This window comes from Pieris rapae, chromosome 1, assembly GCF_905147795.1.
Source record: "Pieris rapae chromosome 1, ilPieRapa1.1, whole genome shotgun sequence".
NCBI classification, from domain to species: domain Eukaryota; kingdom Metazoa; phylum Arthropoda; class Insecta; order Lepidoptera; family Pieridae; genus Pieris; species Pieris rapae.
In genome coordinates this window covers 5,586,395-5,604,442 of record NC_059509.1, presented here as the reverse complement: position 1 = coordinate 5,604,442, position 18,048 = coordinate 5,586,395, and the positions used below count along the sequence as shown (strand labels likewise).

Genomic DNA, 18,048 nt, shown 5'->3' with positions numbered 1-18,048 from the left:
GTTGCCTTCGGCGAATTCTTCCGTTTGCCCCGAGATCGAAACCTAAAACTAGAACTGGATGTTTTGTTTAGAGCGCAGTTTTTGCCCACCCCAGAATACGAAGGGCAGCCTGTGCATCCACCACCGGATACTGATTGTTCCGATGATGGACGCCCAGAGGGGGATTCTCCACGTGTGGTACCCCCCTGGGGTAATCTTTCTTTAAACTGCACCGTCATACTCTGGGGAAGGGGGGGGGGGATGGGCTCCGGGAGTCTCACTCACCGAACGAAACGCGAGTACAATAAGATAAACCTATTGCATCACTTCACGCCGGTTTTCTGTGAGACAGTGGTACTGCCCCGGTCGTGCCTGCCCATTTGGCTGAAGCCCGAAAGCAACAGCATGGCACTCCCACTAGGAAAAAAAACTACAGATTTATATTCTGATAGCGAGTTAATATTTTTATCTCAGGGGGCAAATAATAATTGAAAGTAGTTAAAACTTCATCCAAGTAAGTCGACAAACTTTAAATGTTACTGAAATCGTTTGTATTTGTGGCGCAGGTGTCTTACGAATTGCAAGTTTGCAAAGTTTGTGCATTTGTGATAGGCGAGGCGCCATCTCGGCGCGCCTGTGTTAAGGTGGGAAACCTCGACTAAAACAATAATATCTATGCAAACAAATCAATTGAAGACAGCGTAATTGTTGCCAAGCGTAACTGTTTACTGACATCGAAAATCTTCAAAGTTTATATTCGTAACCTATATGAAATGTTAGAAAATGGCATTTTACTGTTATAAGCTTCATATTAACTAGACTACATGTATGTTATAAATATGTAAGCATAAAGAATTATAACATACAACAAACACATGCGTAAAAACGTGTATTTTATAGTTAACGTAAAAGCAATGCAATAAAATGTGGGTGCTCATTTGGAGAGATGATAAAGTACAAAGTGCTGGGTTCAATCTCTTTCCTTTATATTTTTTTGACGAGAATATTTTATTGAAGGATATTGTGTAAATGAAGGTTAGAGAAATAGGTGAACTATATATAGAGTATATATCTAATTCTCTAGCACAATTGGTAATTTTACTGGGCTCTGTATGAAAATCTCAATATCCACGATATAATTTTTTTTAAATAAGATTGTAACGTTTTGTCTGCTTTAGTCTAAACATATGAACATACACACATCTAAACATTGATTGACAAATTCACAATATATAAACATATGTGTTATTATACATATATACATTATGTTTTGAAACACAAAGTTTACTGACATCCAAGAGACAAAGCATGGATAACTTATTTATTGCGACAGCAAGCTTATTGTTTATTTAAAGATGACTTGGTTACAATGTCAACGTGGCGCAAAATTATGTTCTCAAGCTTAAGTTTCCCGTAATATAATTTTGAATTATTCGCACCTCTATGAATATATATAACGTATTTAACTGTTATAATTATCTTTTATATGAGATTTTCCACCGTACGTGTTTATTCAGGTAGGTGATATGTTGTAGGTATTAAATAACGCATATGGATTACGCTCTAAAACACGTGACAATAAAATTAAATATGATATCTTAGATATAACTCCTTATTTAAAAATTTGATATACCAAACACACTGTAATTTTTTATGTCAAATATCAGCATACTGATTGATACAAAAAACGAGGAACATTTTTGAGGGAAAATGTTTTTAGTGTTGACGTAGCCTAGTACTACGAACATTATTACGCCCACACAAGCTATCTACTAGTGGTTACGACTGTACCGCAAATTGGAACATATTAACAGAATCGTTTATATACGATTAAATATAAAACTTGACATATAACTTCGTTTAATAATTGCATTTGTAATAGTTTATCAAAATTGTAGAGACTTACATTGGCTATTAAGTTGAGTATATTAGTCGATTTTGTTATCATTAGGAAATAATGAATGATTGTATGTATTTTAAATTGAATTAAATTTGATTTTATCTTTAAATATACTTATGTATATGAGTCATGTACCATTACCGAATTAATTAATAAAAGAAACAAACGGGAGATAAATATGTTTAATCTATTGTAATTTGGCACCACTTAAAAATACATTTAAAAAATATAGTAACATATAACAAACAGAAAAATGTATACGAATTTATTTATGTCTGATTAATATAGCGATGTAGATAAAAAAATGGATTGGTGTGGTTAAGAATATTGCAAAATAAAGCTCGAATCTCAATTTAATATTAAGAGGATATATCTGTATAATATAGAAAAAATATCAGGTTTGAACTGAGGACTTAGCTACTTTAAAAAGCATGTAAAAAAATAATATAAAAATTCTAGAAACATTATTTATTAAGTAGTGGTAGAGAAATGATAAACATCCTTTGTGCCTACCATTATTTTTTTACAATATGTTTCTTTACTTTTAAACCAAACACATTAATTCATGAATAAAAATGCCTGAGTCTAAATCAAAAAAGATTTACTATTTTTCTTGCTTATCGATTATTTTATTTTATTGATTTAATTAAGATTATATAAAACAGTCTTGTAGTGCTCACTAAGTTTCTAAACTAGGGACAATATTTTTGCATAAGAAATATTTACAAAAGGTCTAAGTAGAGGAAAGTGTATTTGAGAAAAATAATTTCATTTGGCTTTAAGTAATGTTAGTTGTGTTGGAAAAAGTACGGTTGTGTTTATAGGCTAGTTTTTGTATATTCAAAAATTAGCATATAAACCCAAAAAATATCAGTTTTTTAAATATAATTTAGCTCTATCGTTAGCTCTATAATTACACATAGAGTAAATTAGTCGAGGAATAAAATACTTTTTTTAATTAAAAGGAAGAAGATATGTTAATTATTGAAACTAAGTAGGAACTACAGCAACACATATTAATCGTTTAAAAATCAGGTGTAGTGTTACTACGTTTGTCTAATTAATAATCAAGAAGAAAACTGCATTACCTATGTCGAATAGCATCTTCGTGTACCCGAACGCGCCGTGTTGATTTCATTCTCACCTAAACATTTATAAATATGCCAATAAATATTAAGTAAACAGTGGTTTATGTTAAGGTTTTACTTTGAAAAGAAACTCTAATTTCACGCCTGTGTGAAAATTTAAACCTTTTGCGTTCCTGACTTCTAAATGTTAGTTATAAAATGGGGATTAAATATTCTCGAGGGGATCAAAGACAATTCGGGTAGTGTAATGTATAGTTTTGAATTGTGTAAGGTACTTAATGTAAACTTGCGGCGGCGCAGTTGATGTAAATATAATGCCGTTATTAAATTCATGTAATTTACTGCGAAAAATCTCTTGAACCCAACACGACTACGCTTAAGACTCTAACATACGCCGATGACTTTGAGGATTTGACCTCTACTACAAACAATAATTTACTAACGCCATCTAGTCTAACAAAATAGTGAATAGTCTAACAAAACTACGTGAATACGAAACCAATTATTAGCTAAATATAAAAATTTATAAATAAATATTGGTCTAGAAAAAATGGTGGCTGCCAATTATTTAACTAGTACATACATGATTTTTTTACATGTTTAATTCGTTCTGAGGTTAAAACTTTTTAATGTCAGTATTGCTAAAATACCGAAACCGAGTCATCATCATCAGCTGACGATGGACTCTGATGGTTGGTACTGGATCTCGAGGATGGTAAGCAGCAGACATACCGTCATTGAGCTCGTTGTAATCAGCTCAGCGAGACGATACAAGAAATGTGACTATATGAACCTGATGATGGACTCCGAAGGTGGGTACTGGATCTCGAGGATGGTTAGCAGTAGACATACCGTCATTGAGCTCGTTGTAATCAGCTCAGCGAGACGATACTAGAAATGTGACTATATGAAGCTGATGATAGACTCCGAAGGTGGGTACTGGGTCTCGAGGATGGTAAGCAGCAGACATACCGTCATTGAGCTCCTTGTAATCAGCTCATCGAGACGATACTAGAAATGTGACTATATGAACCTGATAATGGACTCCGAAGGTGGGTACTGGATCTCGAGGATGGTTAGCAGTAGACATACCGTCATTGAGCTCGTTGTAATCAGCTCAGCGAGACGATACGAGAAATGTGACTATATGAACCTGATAATGGACTCCGAAGGTGGGTACTGGATCTCGAGGATGGTTAGCAGTAGACATACCGTCATTGAGCTCGTTGTAATCAGCTCAGCGAGACGATACTAGAAATGTGACTATATGAAGCTGATGATAGACTCCGAAGGTGGGTACTGGGTCTCGAGGATGGTAAGCAGCAGACATACCGTCATTGAGCTCGTTGTAATCAGCTTAGCGAGACGATACTAGAAATGTGTTATATGAACCTGATAATGGACTCCGAAGGTGGGTACTGGATCTCGAGGATGGTAAGCAGTAGACATACCATCATTGAGCTCATTGTAATCAGCTCAGCGAAACGATACTAGAAATGTGACTATATGAACTTATTAATATTTAATATTAAATAAATATTAGGTAATATTTACTATAATACCACTATATTTCTTTGAGTTTATTGAAAAAATAATCAATTTCAACGATTCGTCTTCCAGTTGAAATTTTAAATATTTTTCTTGGTTCTGAAACCTACGAGTGCAGCATGTTATATCTAAGCCCGAAAATGAAATCAGAGTCAATCAGACCCAGTACCCACCTTCGGAGTCCACCATCAGGTTCATATAACACATTTCTAGTATCGTCTCGCTGAGCTGATTACAACGAGCTCAATGACGGTATGTCTACTGTTTACCATCCTCGAGATCCGGTCCCCACCTTCGGAGACCATTATCAGGATCATATAGTAAAATTTCTTGTATCGTCTCGCTGAGCTGATTACAACGAGCTTAATGACGGTATGTCTACTGTTTACCATCCTCGAGACTCAGTATCCACCTTCGGAGTCCATCATCAGGTTCATATAGTCACATTTCTAGTATCGTTTCGCTAAGCTGATTACAACGAGCTCAATGATGGCATGTCTACTGCTTACCATCCTCGAGATCCGGTCCCCACCTTCGGAGACCATTATCAGGATCATATAGTAAAATTTCTTGTATCGTCTCGCTGAGCTGATTACAACGAGCTCAATGACGGTATGTCTACTGTTTACCATCCTCGAGACTCAGTATCCACCTTCGGAGTCCATCATCAGGTTCATATAGTCACATTTCTAGTATCGTTTCGCTAAGCTGATTACAACGAGCTCAATGACGGTATGTCTACTGCTTACCATCCTCGAGATCCAGTACCCACCTTCGGAGTTCATCATCAGGTTCATAGTCACATTTCTAGTATCGTCTTGCTGAGCTGATTACAACGAGCTCAATGACGGCATGTCTACTGCTTACCATCCTCGAGATCCGGTCCCCACCTTCGGAGACCATTATCAGGTTCATATAGTCAAATTTCTTGTATCGTCTCGCTGAGCTGATTACAACGAGCTCAATGACGGTATGTCTACTGTTTACCATCCTCGAGACTCAGTATCCACCTTCGGTGTCCATCATCAGGTTCATATAGTCACATTTCTAGTATCGTTTCGCTAAGCTGATTACAACGAGCTCAATGATGGTATGTCTAATGCTTATCATCCTCGAGACTCTGTACCCACCTTCGGAGTCCATCATCAGGTTCATATAGTCACATTTCTAGTATCGTCTCGCTGAGCTGATTACAACGAGCTCAATGACGGTATGTTTACTGCTTGCCATCCTCGAGACCCAGTACCCACCTTCGGAGTCCATCATCAGGTTCATTTAGTCACATTTCTAGTATCGCCTCGCTGAGCTGATTACAACGAGCTCAATGACGGTATGTCTACTGCTCACCATCCTCGAGATCCAGTACCCACTTTCAGATTCCATCAGGTATCAGGTTCAGCAACTTATTTTACTTGGTTGTACAAGTTGCACTTGAAATTTGACAACTCTAAATTTGAGTTTTGTTTGGGTAGGTACTTATATACATATACTTATAACATACAATAATTTCCGAAGTTCATGTCCTCGCCTCACTTGATATTTCTTTTTATATTTTGGCATTTCAAAAAAATACGCGGGTGAATACTAAAATACGCAAATATTTAATTATTATTGGCTTCGACACACAAGCGTAGTCCTCCCGTCGCAAAGCGTTGAGGTGGACTGAAGACAAGCCGCATGCAGGGCTCGCGGGTGTGAAATTGCGGAGGGAAGCCCATTGCGCTTGAGTTTATTTACCTTTTATTACTTTCCATGCCCAGGAAACGAATTAATACAAATTTTTTTTTATCAAAATAATAATATATGCTATATCTAATAATACGTGTAAGATTAAAATAAATCGCATAAACCGTTTTGGAGCGAATTTGTAATTTATGTCTAATCTACGGTTCGATGGTAAATTTTTTTTTGGGAAATTGGTATTGCTTTTATCTTTTTTGATTTTATCAATCGATACAGTAGGCTTCAACCCACAATATATATTTTTTTCAAATGCATATGAGCGACAGTTCTTCCAACAATTTAATTTAAACTAGGGCTAGTTGACCGATTTGAGCACTGTTCAAGCCTTAATAGTAAACTATCGATCCAGATTGCCGAAGGGCACACGGAGCGACATTTACTGATCATTGTTAACATAAACCGTAAAGTAATTGCTTACCAATATTAAAGGCATCTCATAAGGTGCATAGAAACAGCCATGCTATAATATTCATTCATCTTTTCAGCGAAAACGATGTAATACTGTCAGAAACACTGTAAAAACTCTATACATACATACCTTAAATTTCACAGCCAATCTAAATAACTGAAAACTGACATCCATAAATATTTATATTCCTTTATGCCGTATAAAGTGTAAGTTAAGGAATCGTGAGTGAGCACGGAGATGTCGCGATCGTAATATCGCATCGAAACGTGGTGAGCGCGGCGCGTGGCGAGCGGCCCCGGAGCGCCGGCATAATACCCGCCGTGGGGCGGCAGTGCGGCGCCGCTACGTCCGTACGCGCCCTACGAGCGCCGACTTCTGAGTGCCGCCCGCCGTCTGACGAGCGCTGCGGCCAGCAGCCGCCCAGGGTTGCCAGTGTTAACTTCGCACATTTGAAATTCCATTTAACTCCTATAGAAGATATATATACGGTATGTGATGCATACAATTTTTAATTTGTTATTTGTATACAATGGCTTTCTCTTCTACTTGAATATCTTGCTAATTGGTTCATTTAGTATTTTCACGATTCTCTAGGAGATTTTTTTATATTATATTAGTAAAGCATAAGGTTATTTTTTATCCGTAATTAAATGTTTATATATTGTGGTGTTAAGTCGCAATTAAACCAACATTTTGGCAACTCCTTTTACAATAGCAACCCTGTTGCCTAACGGCCGTAGTAGTGACGCCACAACACGCCCGCACCGCGGAACCGCGCCCGCCCGAACGCCACCGCCCAAAGATACATAGTAATATTCACGAAAAGTCTTGAATTTATATTATTTGACTTGTATAATTACCCCTTATTGTGTTGATGTTATTTAAGTTTTATTAAAATTTATAAAAAACCGTACTATGATGAAAAAGCGTAGTATTAGTTAGTAAATATAACGACACTTGAATAAAGGAATTGTTTGACAAAAAATAATGAACCAATTTGAAATGTTCTCTTAATTAAAATAAATTATTTAAAAATTAATTTATTCTTTAAACTATCGAAGTAACTACGATGTTAGTCGCGTCGCTATCCGACCATCGTACATATGTATATTCAGCCCTCACCCGTTTTACTGCTTTTAATTGCTAACCATCTCTGACGATTCAGGTCATCTTCCTCGCGTTAAATTCCTTCCGTAACGAAAAACTCGTAATTTGAATATTCAATATGCCCTCGCTGTTTCAATTTGCCTGAAAATTATAATGTAGACTCGTAACATAAAAATTTACAGGAATTTTTCCTGTTTCTTAAATTGAGTTCAAAGAGTTATGGTATAATTTTCGTTGACTCTAATATTAGCTTTACAAGTTAGTACAAATATTTAAACAACTTCAATATAAAGTTTTAAAGATTTAATGTTAATTGCTCCAAAGCAAACGTTGAAGAAAACATATTCATTGCTATTTAATTTAATTTTTATAATTAAAAAAAAACGCTACATTTATTAAGACTTGACGCCCAGATTTATGTACGTATATGTATTTCGGTTTCGTGATCATGAGTTTTTTCTAATAGGCAAGTAGGTGATCAGCCTTATGTGGCAAGGCATGCAAGGTTTCCTCACAATGTTTCCTTTACCGTACGAGTATTGAATGTACACATACAGAAAAAACAGTGTCGCACGCTGCAGTCACGCATCACATGTAACTTCTGTATCATAGATACGGCAATATATTTCAAAGAAAAATATCTAATAACAGTAGGACTTATTTATTAAGTTTGCAATTTGAGCCAGTCTATGCCCTGGTCCTGCGGCTGTCAAGTCTGGATTATCTCTTGCAAAAATGACCAGTCTGGATAGATGTTACCCACCATGGCCAAGTGACCCTGGTAAATTTTATTGTAATAAAAATAAGCTTAACTTAAATTATATTTTTTTACATGAAATCTAAAGCCGTTAAGTTGATTTAATGCTTCTGTCGCAATGCAATGACTGTACTGTTTAAAGAAATGTCACAATCATTTTCCGTAATCGAAGCATAGAAAGCTATTATGCGGCCGTTGAAACCTAGACGAAAGGAATTCTTACCACCACATTGCATGATCAAGCACCCCTCTCCACCCACTAGCCTACTCGGGAAACGATAACTAACTAAGAAGTATTTCTTAAATAAAAAATATACTTTATACTAACTATTGGTTTCTTGTTTTTATTGTCACACACGTTGATTAATTTGTTATCTTTCAGTATGGCTTATTTACCTGGAAAGTTAGAAATAGAAAATTGACAAGTACAGGCGCTTGCCTCACGTAATGCTTATCAGATAAAAAATACTTTGTGGGTAATACTGTAAAAAAGCCTATGATTTGATATACATACCATAATTTAAAATCGCGTTTGTGAAAAAGTAATAATGGGTAAGTAGAATAATCGACTTATATATTTTAAATATGTAACTTTCTTTATTAAACTTTTGAATAGATTATTGAAAAATTTGTATAAAATTTGTACCCTGGTTCGTATTGAGAGTGAATCGATATTGGTTATTGAAAATGGTTTGTAGTGTCAGCCTATTAGTACAGGCCGGATAGATAACAGGGCACGAGCGCACGAGCCTCTTATAATGAGTGTCGTAAACGCCATAGCTCATTAGATGTAGTGGTGGTTTGAGAAAATATTATAACGTCGCTGTATTTTAATACATGTGGCTGAAATGGTCTGCAGAAAACTTACCTATTATTTCTGCGTCTAATGAATACGAAGATTTTTTTGTTATAAGAAGTTTAGTAGTTTTTCTATAAGTATAAGAAATCTAATATAAAAACAACGGCTAATTAAAAAAAGTTTTACATAAAAAGGTGTAATAAAAACTTAAGTGAATTGAAACAATTAAATTTAAGATTATTAATTAGTGAGTATAGACCCTATTTATATTTTTTAATTCTGTTAAGTACTATTAGCTTTAACAAAAATACTAAAAATGACACGACCCAGACATGCTCAATTGGAGCTTCGAGCTGGCAAATCTAGACGACGGATCCTCAATTCTTATATGGACACAAACAGTTCGTCAGATTGGTGCTGGCAAGCATTATTGTTCATAAAAATCAGTCTTTCACAAGAGCATTCAATAAGGGAATGTATGTAGAATTAGGATTTCAGTTATGTACCGGTGTGCATTTAAATTTTGATGTTCCGTTATCTACGAAAACTAACTCCGTACGATCCGTCAAATGAATTGCTGTCCAAAACAAAACTGAACTATGCCTTTAACAATGCATTTTTACCAAGAATTACGATTTGCCCCTCTTTTCACTTTGACAATAATGCTTTCGGGAAAGTTTGTTTGATTCCCATCATTAGTATTACTATTAAATTTAAGATGAGGTCTAGAATTGGCCTTAGGATTAATATTAGGATTAGGATTGGTACCTATTAAGATTACAATAAGAATTAGCATTTTTTGATTGGATTGAATTGATAGTAGGAAAATTCAAGCATCAATAAAAAGACAAAAACATTAAGAGACTTGAATTACTAAGAGATCATGTAGAGGTAAACTGGTGGAACTAAAAAGGATTGAAACAACTTTAAGACTAGTCATAATTAATAACAGTAATAGATCGATAGCTAGGCAAGCGACGAAATTTTACTGTATATTACATGCATGCATACATGAAAAGAGATAAAACAACACTCAGTAATTACCCCCAAACGACATAAGCTTGGCTTATGACGCTGTCACGCGAGCTGCTAAGCGTATTTGTTACCTGACCGACAACCACAACAGAATCTCCCCCCCCACTTTAGGATATTGTTTGCAAACGAATTCTGCGTGGCAGAACTACTCTGAAGAAGCATTTTCATATATGTACAGGTAAATTTTTATGATTTTTGAATTTGAATTCCCATTATTATACAACTATTATAATTAAAACAATATATTATGCATTAGTGCCTCATAGAGCACATTATTTATCGTATATCTTATATATAAAATTCTTGTGTCACGGGGTTAGTAACCGAACTCCTCCGAAACGGCTCGACCGATTCTCATGAAATTTTGTGTGCGTATTGGGTAGGTCTGAGAATCGAACAACATCTATTTTTCATCCCCCTAAATGTTAAGGGTGGTCTACCCCTAAATTTTTGATGTGAAACATCTATAGCCGCACGTAAAACCGATTTCTGTCGTTCGATTCGTGGCGACGCATGCTGTGGCGACGCGTCGCCACGCTATATGATATACAGTCTAAATGCAGTAGTAAATTTCACATTAAAAATATTTAATGAAAATAATGTTTATTCAACAAATAGTCATCGTTATCTGGAAAAAAATCGTAATATTTTATTTTATCATTATAACATATTTAGTTCCTATCACAATCTGTTATTTTCTGCTTATTACTTTTACAAAATAATGTCGATGTTTCACATCTGCCAGGCGTCCCGTGACGGCACACATTTTTTTATATTTATTTTTTAGACAAAATTTTTCGTTTTTATTTTTTTACTATACACCATACAAAAATACATGCAACCCTAAATTTTCACCGCTCTACAATCATCCCTACTAAACTACTAGCGACCTGCCCCGGCTTCGCACGGGTGCAATGCTGATACTAAACTGACACTACAGATAATCTGTGAACGTTGTATATAAAAATGTGGGTTATCCATAAGAGATAGACATATACCATCACGGACTCTGTACATCTTTTCAATGTGTACAATACTTAGTACATTATTTTTATAAAACTCGTAGGGTTCACCCTGCGTTTGCAATGTAAGCGGAAAAAATGTAATTATTTACGACATCACATTAGAAACCTCAAAAATAACAGTACTTCTCCACTATTTAATGGATGTTATTATACATATAAACCTTCCTCTTGAATCACTCTATCTATTTAAAAAAACCGCATCATAACTTATTGTCTACTTAACTAATTGTCAAACTAACTAATTGTCAAACTAACTAATTAAGTAAATTAATTTTAAGAATTAAAACAGCATGTGATGCCATCTGTTGACAAAACTACATTTCAAGAAATTCCTTGAGGTGAATGAGGAGAAGTATCATGTATTTACGCAGGCTTTGATGAACTTTGATCTTGACAGTCGGGAGTCGGGACAAGTTGCAATGACGGTTCCGCACGTGCACTGAACAACTATTTTTAATACAGTTGCGAAAAAATTAAGCAATTTAATAAAACTATTTGCTTTTTTTCTCTTCTCTCTACGGAATAAATTCGTTGTACGTAGATGTAGGGACTTTTTTACTTTTAATGGTAGACAAATCTTGGGATCAATGTTCTTAACGTGAGAAATGTGGTAGGTACATGTTCCTATAGCTGAATATTATTATTATTAAAGCTTTTGGAATGAAGATCAAATAGGTATAGGACTATGGTATGGAAATATCCAAGGCAATTTACTGAGAAGACCCTTGCATTATGAGTTGGTAATAGCTAGCCGTGAGTTCATTACTACAATAAACAAATTGAGATTCGGCTACAACACTCCGGCCTAAACATCAATAAAATAAATATTAAATAATAAACAGCAATATTTGTAATGTGTATAATATGTAATGAAAAGACCGCAGTCATGACTCATGACTCATGTGCCGTATTTTCTACAAATGTCAAAACATAGAGTAACTTCTTATATTATAGGAAAACCAAATGTTCATTTTCATAGACTAGTGTTAGCACTTAGCAAGTAAAATAATGAAAGTTACAATAAAATAATCCTGCCACCACTAGTGTGATTTGCTCAAAAACAAAAAGCATATTGCATTATATAATAACTTAAGAATACTGGGGATGATTTAAAGAAATAAGTGGAAATATTATTAAAAAATTAGTTCCCAAACAAAAAGACTTTGCTTAAAGGTCTCGATTCTCATATCTCATTGTCGTTGCCAGGACATAAAAATATATATATATACAGTTCTCAATCGTTCAGTGTTCTGTTTTCTAATGAAACAATTTTAATTTTTTTAGTATTTCAATTTTAATAATATTCATATTAATTCGTTCTATTAACTGTTTTGACTGAGGAAATTAAAATAAATAAAAACTGAAATATGATACTTTATTATACAGATTGAATTGTGATATAACACAGCTGATGACGATTTCATAAACTTTTCAATAGATAAACAAAGTCAAGTTCCCAATATGGAACAAAATAATAGAAGAAGAACTGATTTAGAAGTCGCCAGTTTTGATAGTGGTGAACCAGGATTTGATAGAGCACGCATGAGAAGACAATCAGGTGGCTTTGTTGATTTAGGAAATGAATCACAATACGGAACCGGTGGACACCAAGCTTCAGGAGCTAACGAAATATTTGCTGACGTGCAGGTGCTATAGTTACCGAGGTTACAATTTTTACAATTTGTATAAGGTTTTACTCACCAAATTATATCTAATTTTACAGGGTGATGTTCCATGGTGGAAGTCCAACTTTTTTATTTCACAGCCAGTTCTGTTTGGAACATGGGATGGAGTATTTACTTCATGTCTTATAAACATATTTGGTGTGATTGTATTTTTGAGATCTGGTTGGATGGTGGGACAGGCAGGCTTAGTTAATGCTGTCTTAATAGTATTTTTTACAGGTATTATTACACCATTATTTTCATAATTGTCTTTAAAAAATCTTGTTTATTTTATTTTTTTTAAATATTTGAGAACCAATTTATAAAATCTGTAACCTTAACATAATTCTGAACAAATAATATATGCTCAGTAAAAATAGCACTATGATGTATAGTATCATAGTGTATTTTTGAGGAAAGCATAGTAATAAGTATATATTATTAATTTATGATGGTTTTTTTCATAAATTAACTGATATATAATGATTATTATTGAAGAAGTCACAAAAATCTTGTCAATTTAAATAAAATCCACCTAGGCAACTGGATAGAAGTTACTGTAACACATGGTACATATTTCTTACATAGGATTCTCAATGTATGTAACTTATCTTAATAATTTTCAGTATTTGTTGCATTGATCTCAGTTCTTTCTGCTGTTGGAATTTGTGAAAGATGTAGAATTGAAAGTGGTGGAGTATACTTTTTGCTAGCTCATACTCTTGGCTCTAGAATGGGTGGAGCATTAGGAATGGTTTATTGTTTTGGACAAGTATGTAACTTGATAGTATTTTTAACTAAAAATTGTTATTTAACTACATTAATGATTAAATTGCATTTTATTTTTAGGCTGTTGGATGTGCATTAAATGTGTTTGGATTTGGTGAATCTATGGCTAGTCTTGTTGGAACAGATAATACATGGGCAGCTCGAGGGTTTGCAGTTTCAGCTGTTCTTCTATTAGGCACTATAAATGTTGCTGGAGTTAAGTGGGTCATAAAACTTCAATTTGTTCTACTTCTTATAATATTAGTAGCTGCGCTTGACTTTTTCGTTGGGTCTTTTACAACAATACCAGGTATGTTGATATAAATAAAATATTTGATTCAAAAGTAATTTAAAATATTAAATGGTTAATTTCATTACAATATGTGTTTTAAATAAAATTAATGCATTTTGTTTGACATTTAGATGTGGAGTTTAAAGGTTGGCTTGGTGGTACTATAGGAAATAACACTTGGGCAGATTATCAAGATGGTTATACATGGTTTAAATGTTTTGGTGTGTTTTTCCCTACTATAACTGGAATTTTAGCAGGAATAAATATGAGTGGTGATTTAAGGAATCCATCTATTAATATACCTAATGGTTCTCTTGCTGCTATAAGTACAGGGTATGTATTAATAATCTTATTTTTTTAATAGTATTGATTTTATACAATAACAAAGATGTGTTTATAAATGTAATTGCTATCATTCATAATTTGTAAAATGTGTCTCATTTAATAATTGTCAAAAATGTATTGAATGCTGTTTATGTATTAAATGTACATTTTGAAGCTCTATGTTATATTATATCTAATGAAAGTATTAAATCATATTTCAGGACATTTCTATACCTTATGTTTGTGATAACATTAGCAGCAACAGTAACAAGGGAGGCATTGCTAACAAACTTTTCAATTACAACTGACATGTCAGCTGTTAAAGTACTTTTACTTGCGGGATTATATGTCAGCTCCATGAGTTCTTGTTTAGGTGCCATGTATGGCACTCCTAGAGTACTGCAAAGTATAAGCAATGAGAAAGTTATTCCTGGATTGGAGGTCTTAGGCCATGGGGTATGTAAAAATATATTTAAAAAATTAAATAAATTTTATGCATGTATTGTGTTTTAATTAAATATCAGCAACAAATTTATACAATATAATTAACTTTTTTTTACTTGCATACACGTTTACTGATAGGATAAATAACACGTATACCGTACCAAACTTTTTTTTGACACAGTCACATTTTTATTTTTTTCCATATTTTGATTTTATCATTCCATTAATACCACTTACAGAGAGGACCCAACAGAGTGCCTATTTACTCCATGGTTGTTGTAGCAGTAGTGACGGTAACATTCATCATCATAGGGGACATTAACAAACTTGCACCAATTGTAACCATGCCCTTTTTGATCACATATGCTAGCATTGATTATTCTTATTTTGCCCTCGCTCAAACATTTGATTTGCAACATCGACGTGAAATGAGGTATTGTTTGTCATATTTATTCATAAGTCATTATTCAGAAACTCATTATTTGTTGTTTAAGTTCATTCTTTAATAGATTCCTTTTTTAATAGTAATATGTATCTAGTAATATGTTATATTTCCATTCCACTAGAGATTTTTGTTATTATTATTCTATAGATTTCAGGGGCACTCACAGCGAGACCCACAAGTTTACGGTGCGACTGGAAGTGACTTGGATTTATTATTTCCTGAGAGAATCCGACATAAAACTGTTGGGGTAAGTTTGTTTAAATAGCTAAAAATGTTTTTTTCTCGTATTTGATTGTGTTATTTAAAATGTATATTTCAGGATTTCACACCATCGCCAACTGATTCGGCGATCATGAATGGTCGTACATCAAATGAAGAGGTTCGGCCTCCAATAAATGTACATTCCAAAAATAAAAATTGGTATTCTCATTTATGTAATAGATGGCTTTCACTGGCTGGTGTAAGTATGACAAATGTTATGACTAAACAAATTTATAATGGCCGTGAGTAAAACTTTACTCTTCCCTAGCCTATAAGTTTTAATATAAATTTTTAATAAACATATATATATATATATATATATATATATATATATATATCTAATGTGATTTAACCATTTAAATAAATTATAAAATATATGCTAAAATGTTTCAACTAATTTAATTAATTATCATTTTTAGGTGGCCGTAAAGCTTCTACTCATGTTCTTAGTTCATTGGATGTATGCAATTGGCTGCTTGCTTATTTTGTGGCTGTTATGGTTATATATTGGAGCAGCAAATCCTGCCGTAAAGCCAGGCCGAGCATCGGAATTTCGCTTCTTTCATTGGTTGAAAATATCCTTCTTACAAGCTATTGGGTAAATATAGTACAACATAAGTATATAGTAAATAAGTATTTTCGTTCAAAAAGCTAATAAGTAATTCATTTGTAACATGAAAATTAATTTATTTATCCTTAGTCATTAAATAATGAATAATATGCTTTAATAGTATTTTATAATTGATAGTATTATACGACTTCGCTTAATTCCCATTTTTAAATTATATTCCATTAAAAATAATCTATTTTAATTGTGAATTATATAAATATATATATATAATTCCCATTCTCCAAGACAATTAATAAAACAAATCACCTAAAATATAATTTATGCTGAATGATGAAACGAATATTCTTTTGAGTTTTTATATTTATAATTTTCAGAAAGCGACCGCTAGAATATGAACAATTAGTGGTAACGCCAGTCCATGCCGATGTTTCAATGGAACAGGAAAGACTGAATGATGACAATGAAGACTTCGCTTCTCGCAGACGCTACCATCAATCTACTGCCCTACAAACGCACCTCGTTAGTGTCGATAGCTAATTTATTATTTGCGATATAGTTGACCGTAAACATAAAATCATAATAACTGTCAAATAAATTTTTTATCCTTTAAATAAAAGTTCTGACTTTGAGTTGAAGTACATAGAACAATAGTCATGTAAAAAACAAGATTTTCTAAGCACTTAAAGAAGTAATTCTAGTAACATTTAAATAAGAATTGCTTTTGCAATTGCAAAAAGTTTATCCCTTATTCCTTATCTAAATCAATTAGCAATTTTTTTAAACCTTCATATGTAATAATGTTTGCATATGAAGGGAATTTTGGCAACTAATGATTTTTGGCTGATTTGAAGCTGTATAAAACAAAGAATAATTGAATCTTGTAACTACTTACTATATTGTAGAGAATTTTTCTATTTTTGTTAAAATTAGTGTTATTATTTATTATATCTTTTATAATAACTTTAATAGACAATTGCTTTTTCTAAAGGACTTATCAGTAACATTGTAAGAGACAGGTACAAGGTCATGCATGCCATGTACGCCAATAGCTTGGATTAATATTTTTACTTTTTATTTTCAGCCATTTAGAAATAGTTTCTTTTAATTCTTTAGAAACCCTATGAGTACCCTATAAATAAGCATTAGACTCTAAAGAGTATAATGCTTATTTATGCCAATAAAAGATGTTTAAATTATATGTACTTTGTGTAAAAATTAAATTTGGCAAATTAGCAATGAAACATTGTATATACTTACATGATTTTTTGAAAGTGAATGTTCTATACATACCCAACTTACATTAAAGTGTTATGCATGATTTTTTATATACCGTGAGTGACGACGGAATTATATTTTTAACCGTTTTAGGTATATTTATAAGGCTAATTTATATTAATTGTAACTTAATATAATATTTTCTTAATTTTTATAATAAGACTTTTATTAAAAAAAATATTGCATTTTAATATTTATCATACCACTAAAATTATAAAATTATTAATTTCGTATTTAAACTAGATACTAAAACAATAAAATTAGATAGTTCCTCTTATAAGTAAAATACAAAAGCATTTAAAAAAATGTGTGCGACGTGCGTTTCGAGAAGCCTAACAGAGGTGACCACTTAAACTTATAAAGTTGAACTTTTAATATTAAAATTGTTTAACTTGAGAAAAGCTTAGGTTATTTTTTAATGCTATGTAGATTAATATGATAATACAAGGAAAAGCTTACCAAAATCTTTTATTGATTATAATATGTTTATAATAATTTTTAAAAACGGTGGTAGTTTGTGGGCTCTCAACAATAAATGTCCAACGCATACTAAACACTGAATAGGAAGAGGGGAAAGCGGCTGTCCGAAATACGGCTAGCACTGCTGGTTAGAG

General features: G+C 33.1%; 2 protein-coding genes across 4 annotated transcripts in view; one reads left to right on the top strand and one right to left on the bottom strand.

Annotated features, from left to right (window-relative positions):
* LOC111001203 (potassium voltage-gated channel subfamily KQT member 1) overlaps positions 1-7,041 on the bottom strand; it is a 35,595-nt gene extending 28,554 nt beyond the window's left edge. For all 3 annotated transcript variants that reach the window (XM_022270980.2, XM_022270979.2, XM_045628890.1), the window contains exons 1-2: positions 6,797-7,041; positions 2,968-3,023 (exon numbers count right to left, since the gene is read on the bottom strand). In XM_022270980.2, the coding sequence (XP_022126672.2) occupies positions 2,968-3,023; positions 6,797-6,841 (101 nt within the window). In that variant the 5' untranslated portion in view covers positions 6,842-7,041. The remainder of the gene's footprint in view (positions 1-2,967; positions 3,024-6,796) is intronic.
* Positions 7,042-12,642: 5,601 nt separating this feature from the next.
* LOC110994821 (solute carrier family 12 member 8) lies at positions 12,643-17,562 on the top strand. The gene is made up of 11 exons (XM_045627915.1): positions 12,643-13,037; positions 13,114-13,294; positions 13,681-13,826; positions 13,904-14,132; positions 14,246-14,447; positions 14,660-14,894; positions 15,122-15,315; positions 15,475-15,574; positions 15,647-15,787; positions 16,008-16,186; positions 16,534-17,562. Exons 1-11 carry the CDS (start codon positions 12,852-12,854, stop codon positions 16,694-16,696), a joined length of 1,956 nt encoding a protein of 651 aa, XP_045483871.1. The 5' UTR covers positions 12,643-12,851; the 3' UTR covers positions 16,697-17,562.
* The last annotated feature ends 486 nt before the right edge of the window (positions 17,563-18,048 follow it).

Coding starts and splice junctions, on each gene's coding strand:
- LOC110994821 (XM_045627915.1), top strand. CDS start 12,852: ATGGAACAAAATAATAGAAGAAGAACTGATTTAGAAGTCGCCAGTTTT. Junction 13,295..13,680: donor CTTAATAGTATTTTTTACAG/GTATTATTACAC, acceptor AATAATTTTCAG/TATTTGTTGCATTGATCTCA. Junction 15,788..16,007: donor GATGGCTTTCACTGGCTGGT/GTAAGTATGACA, acceptor TATCATTTTTAG/GTGGCCGTAAAGCTTCTACT.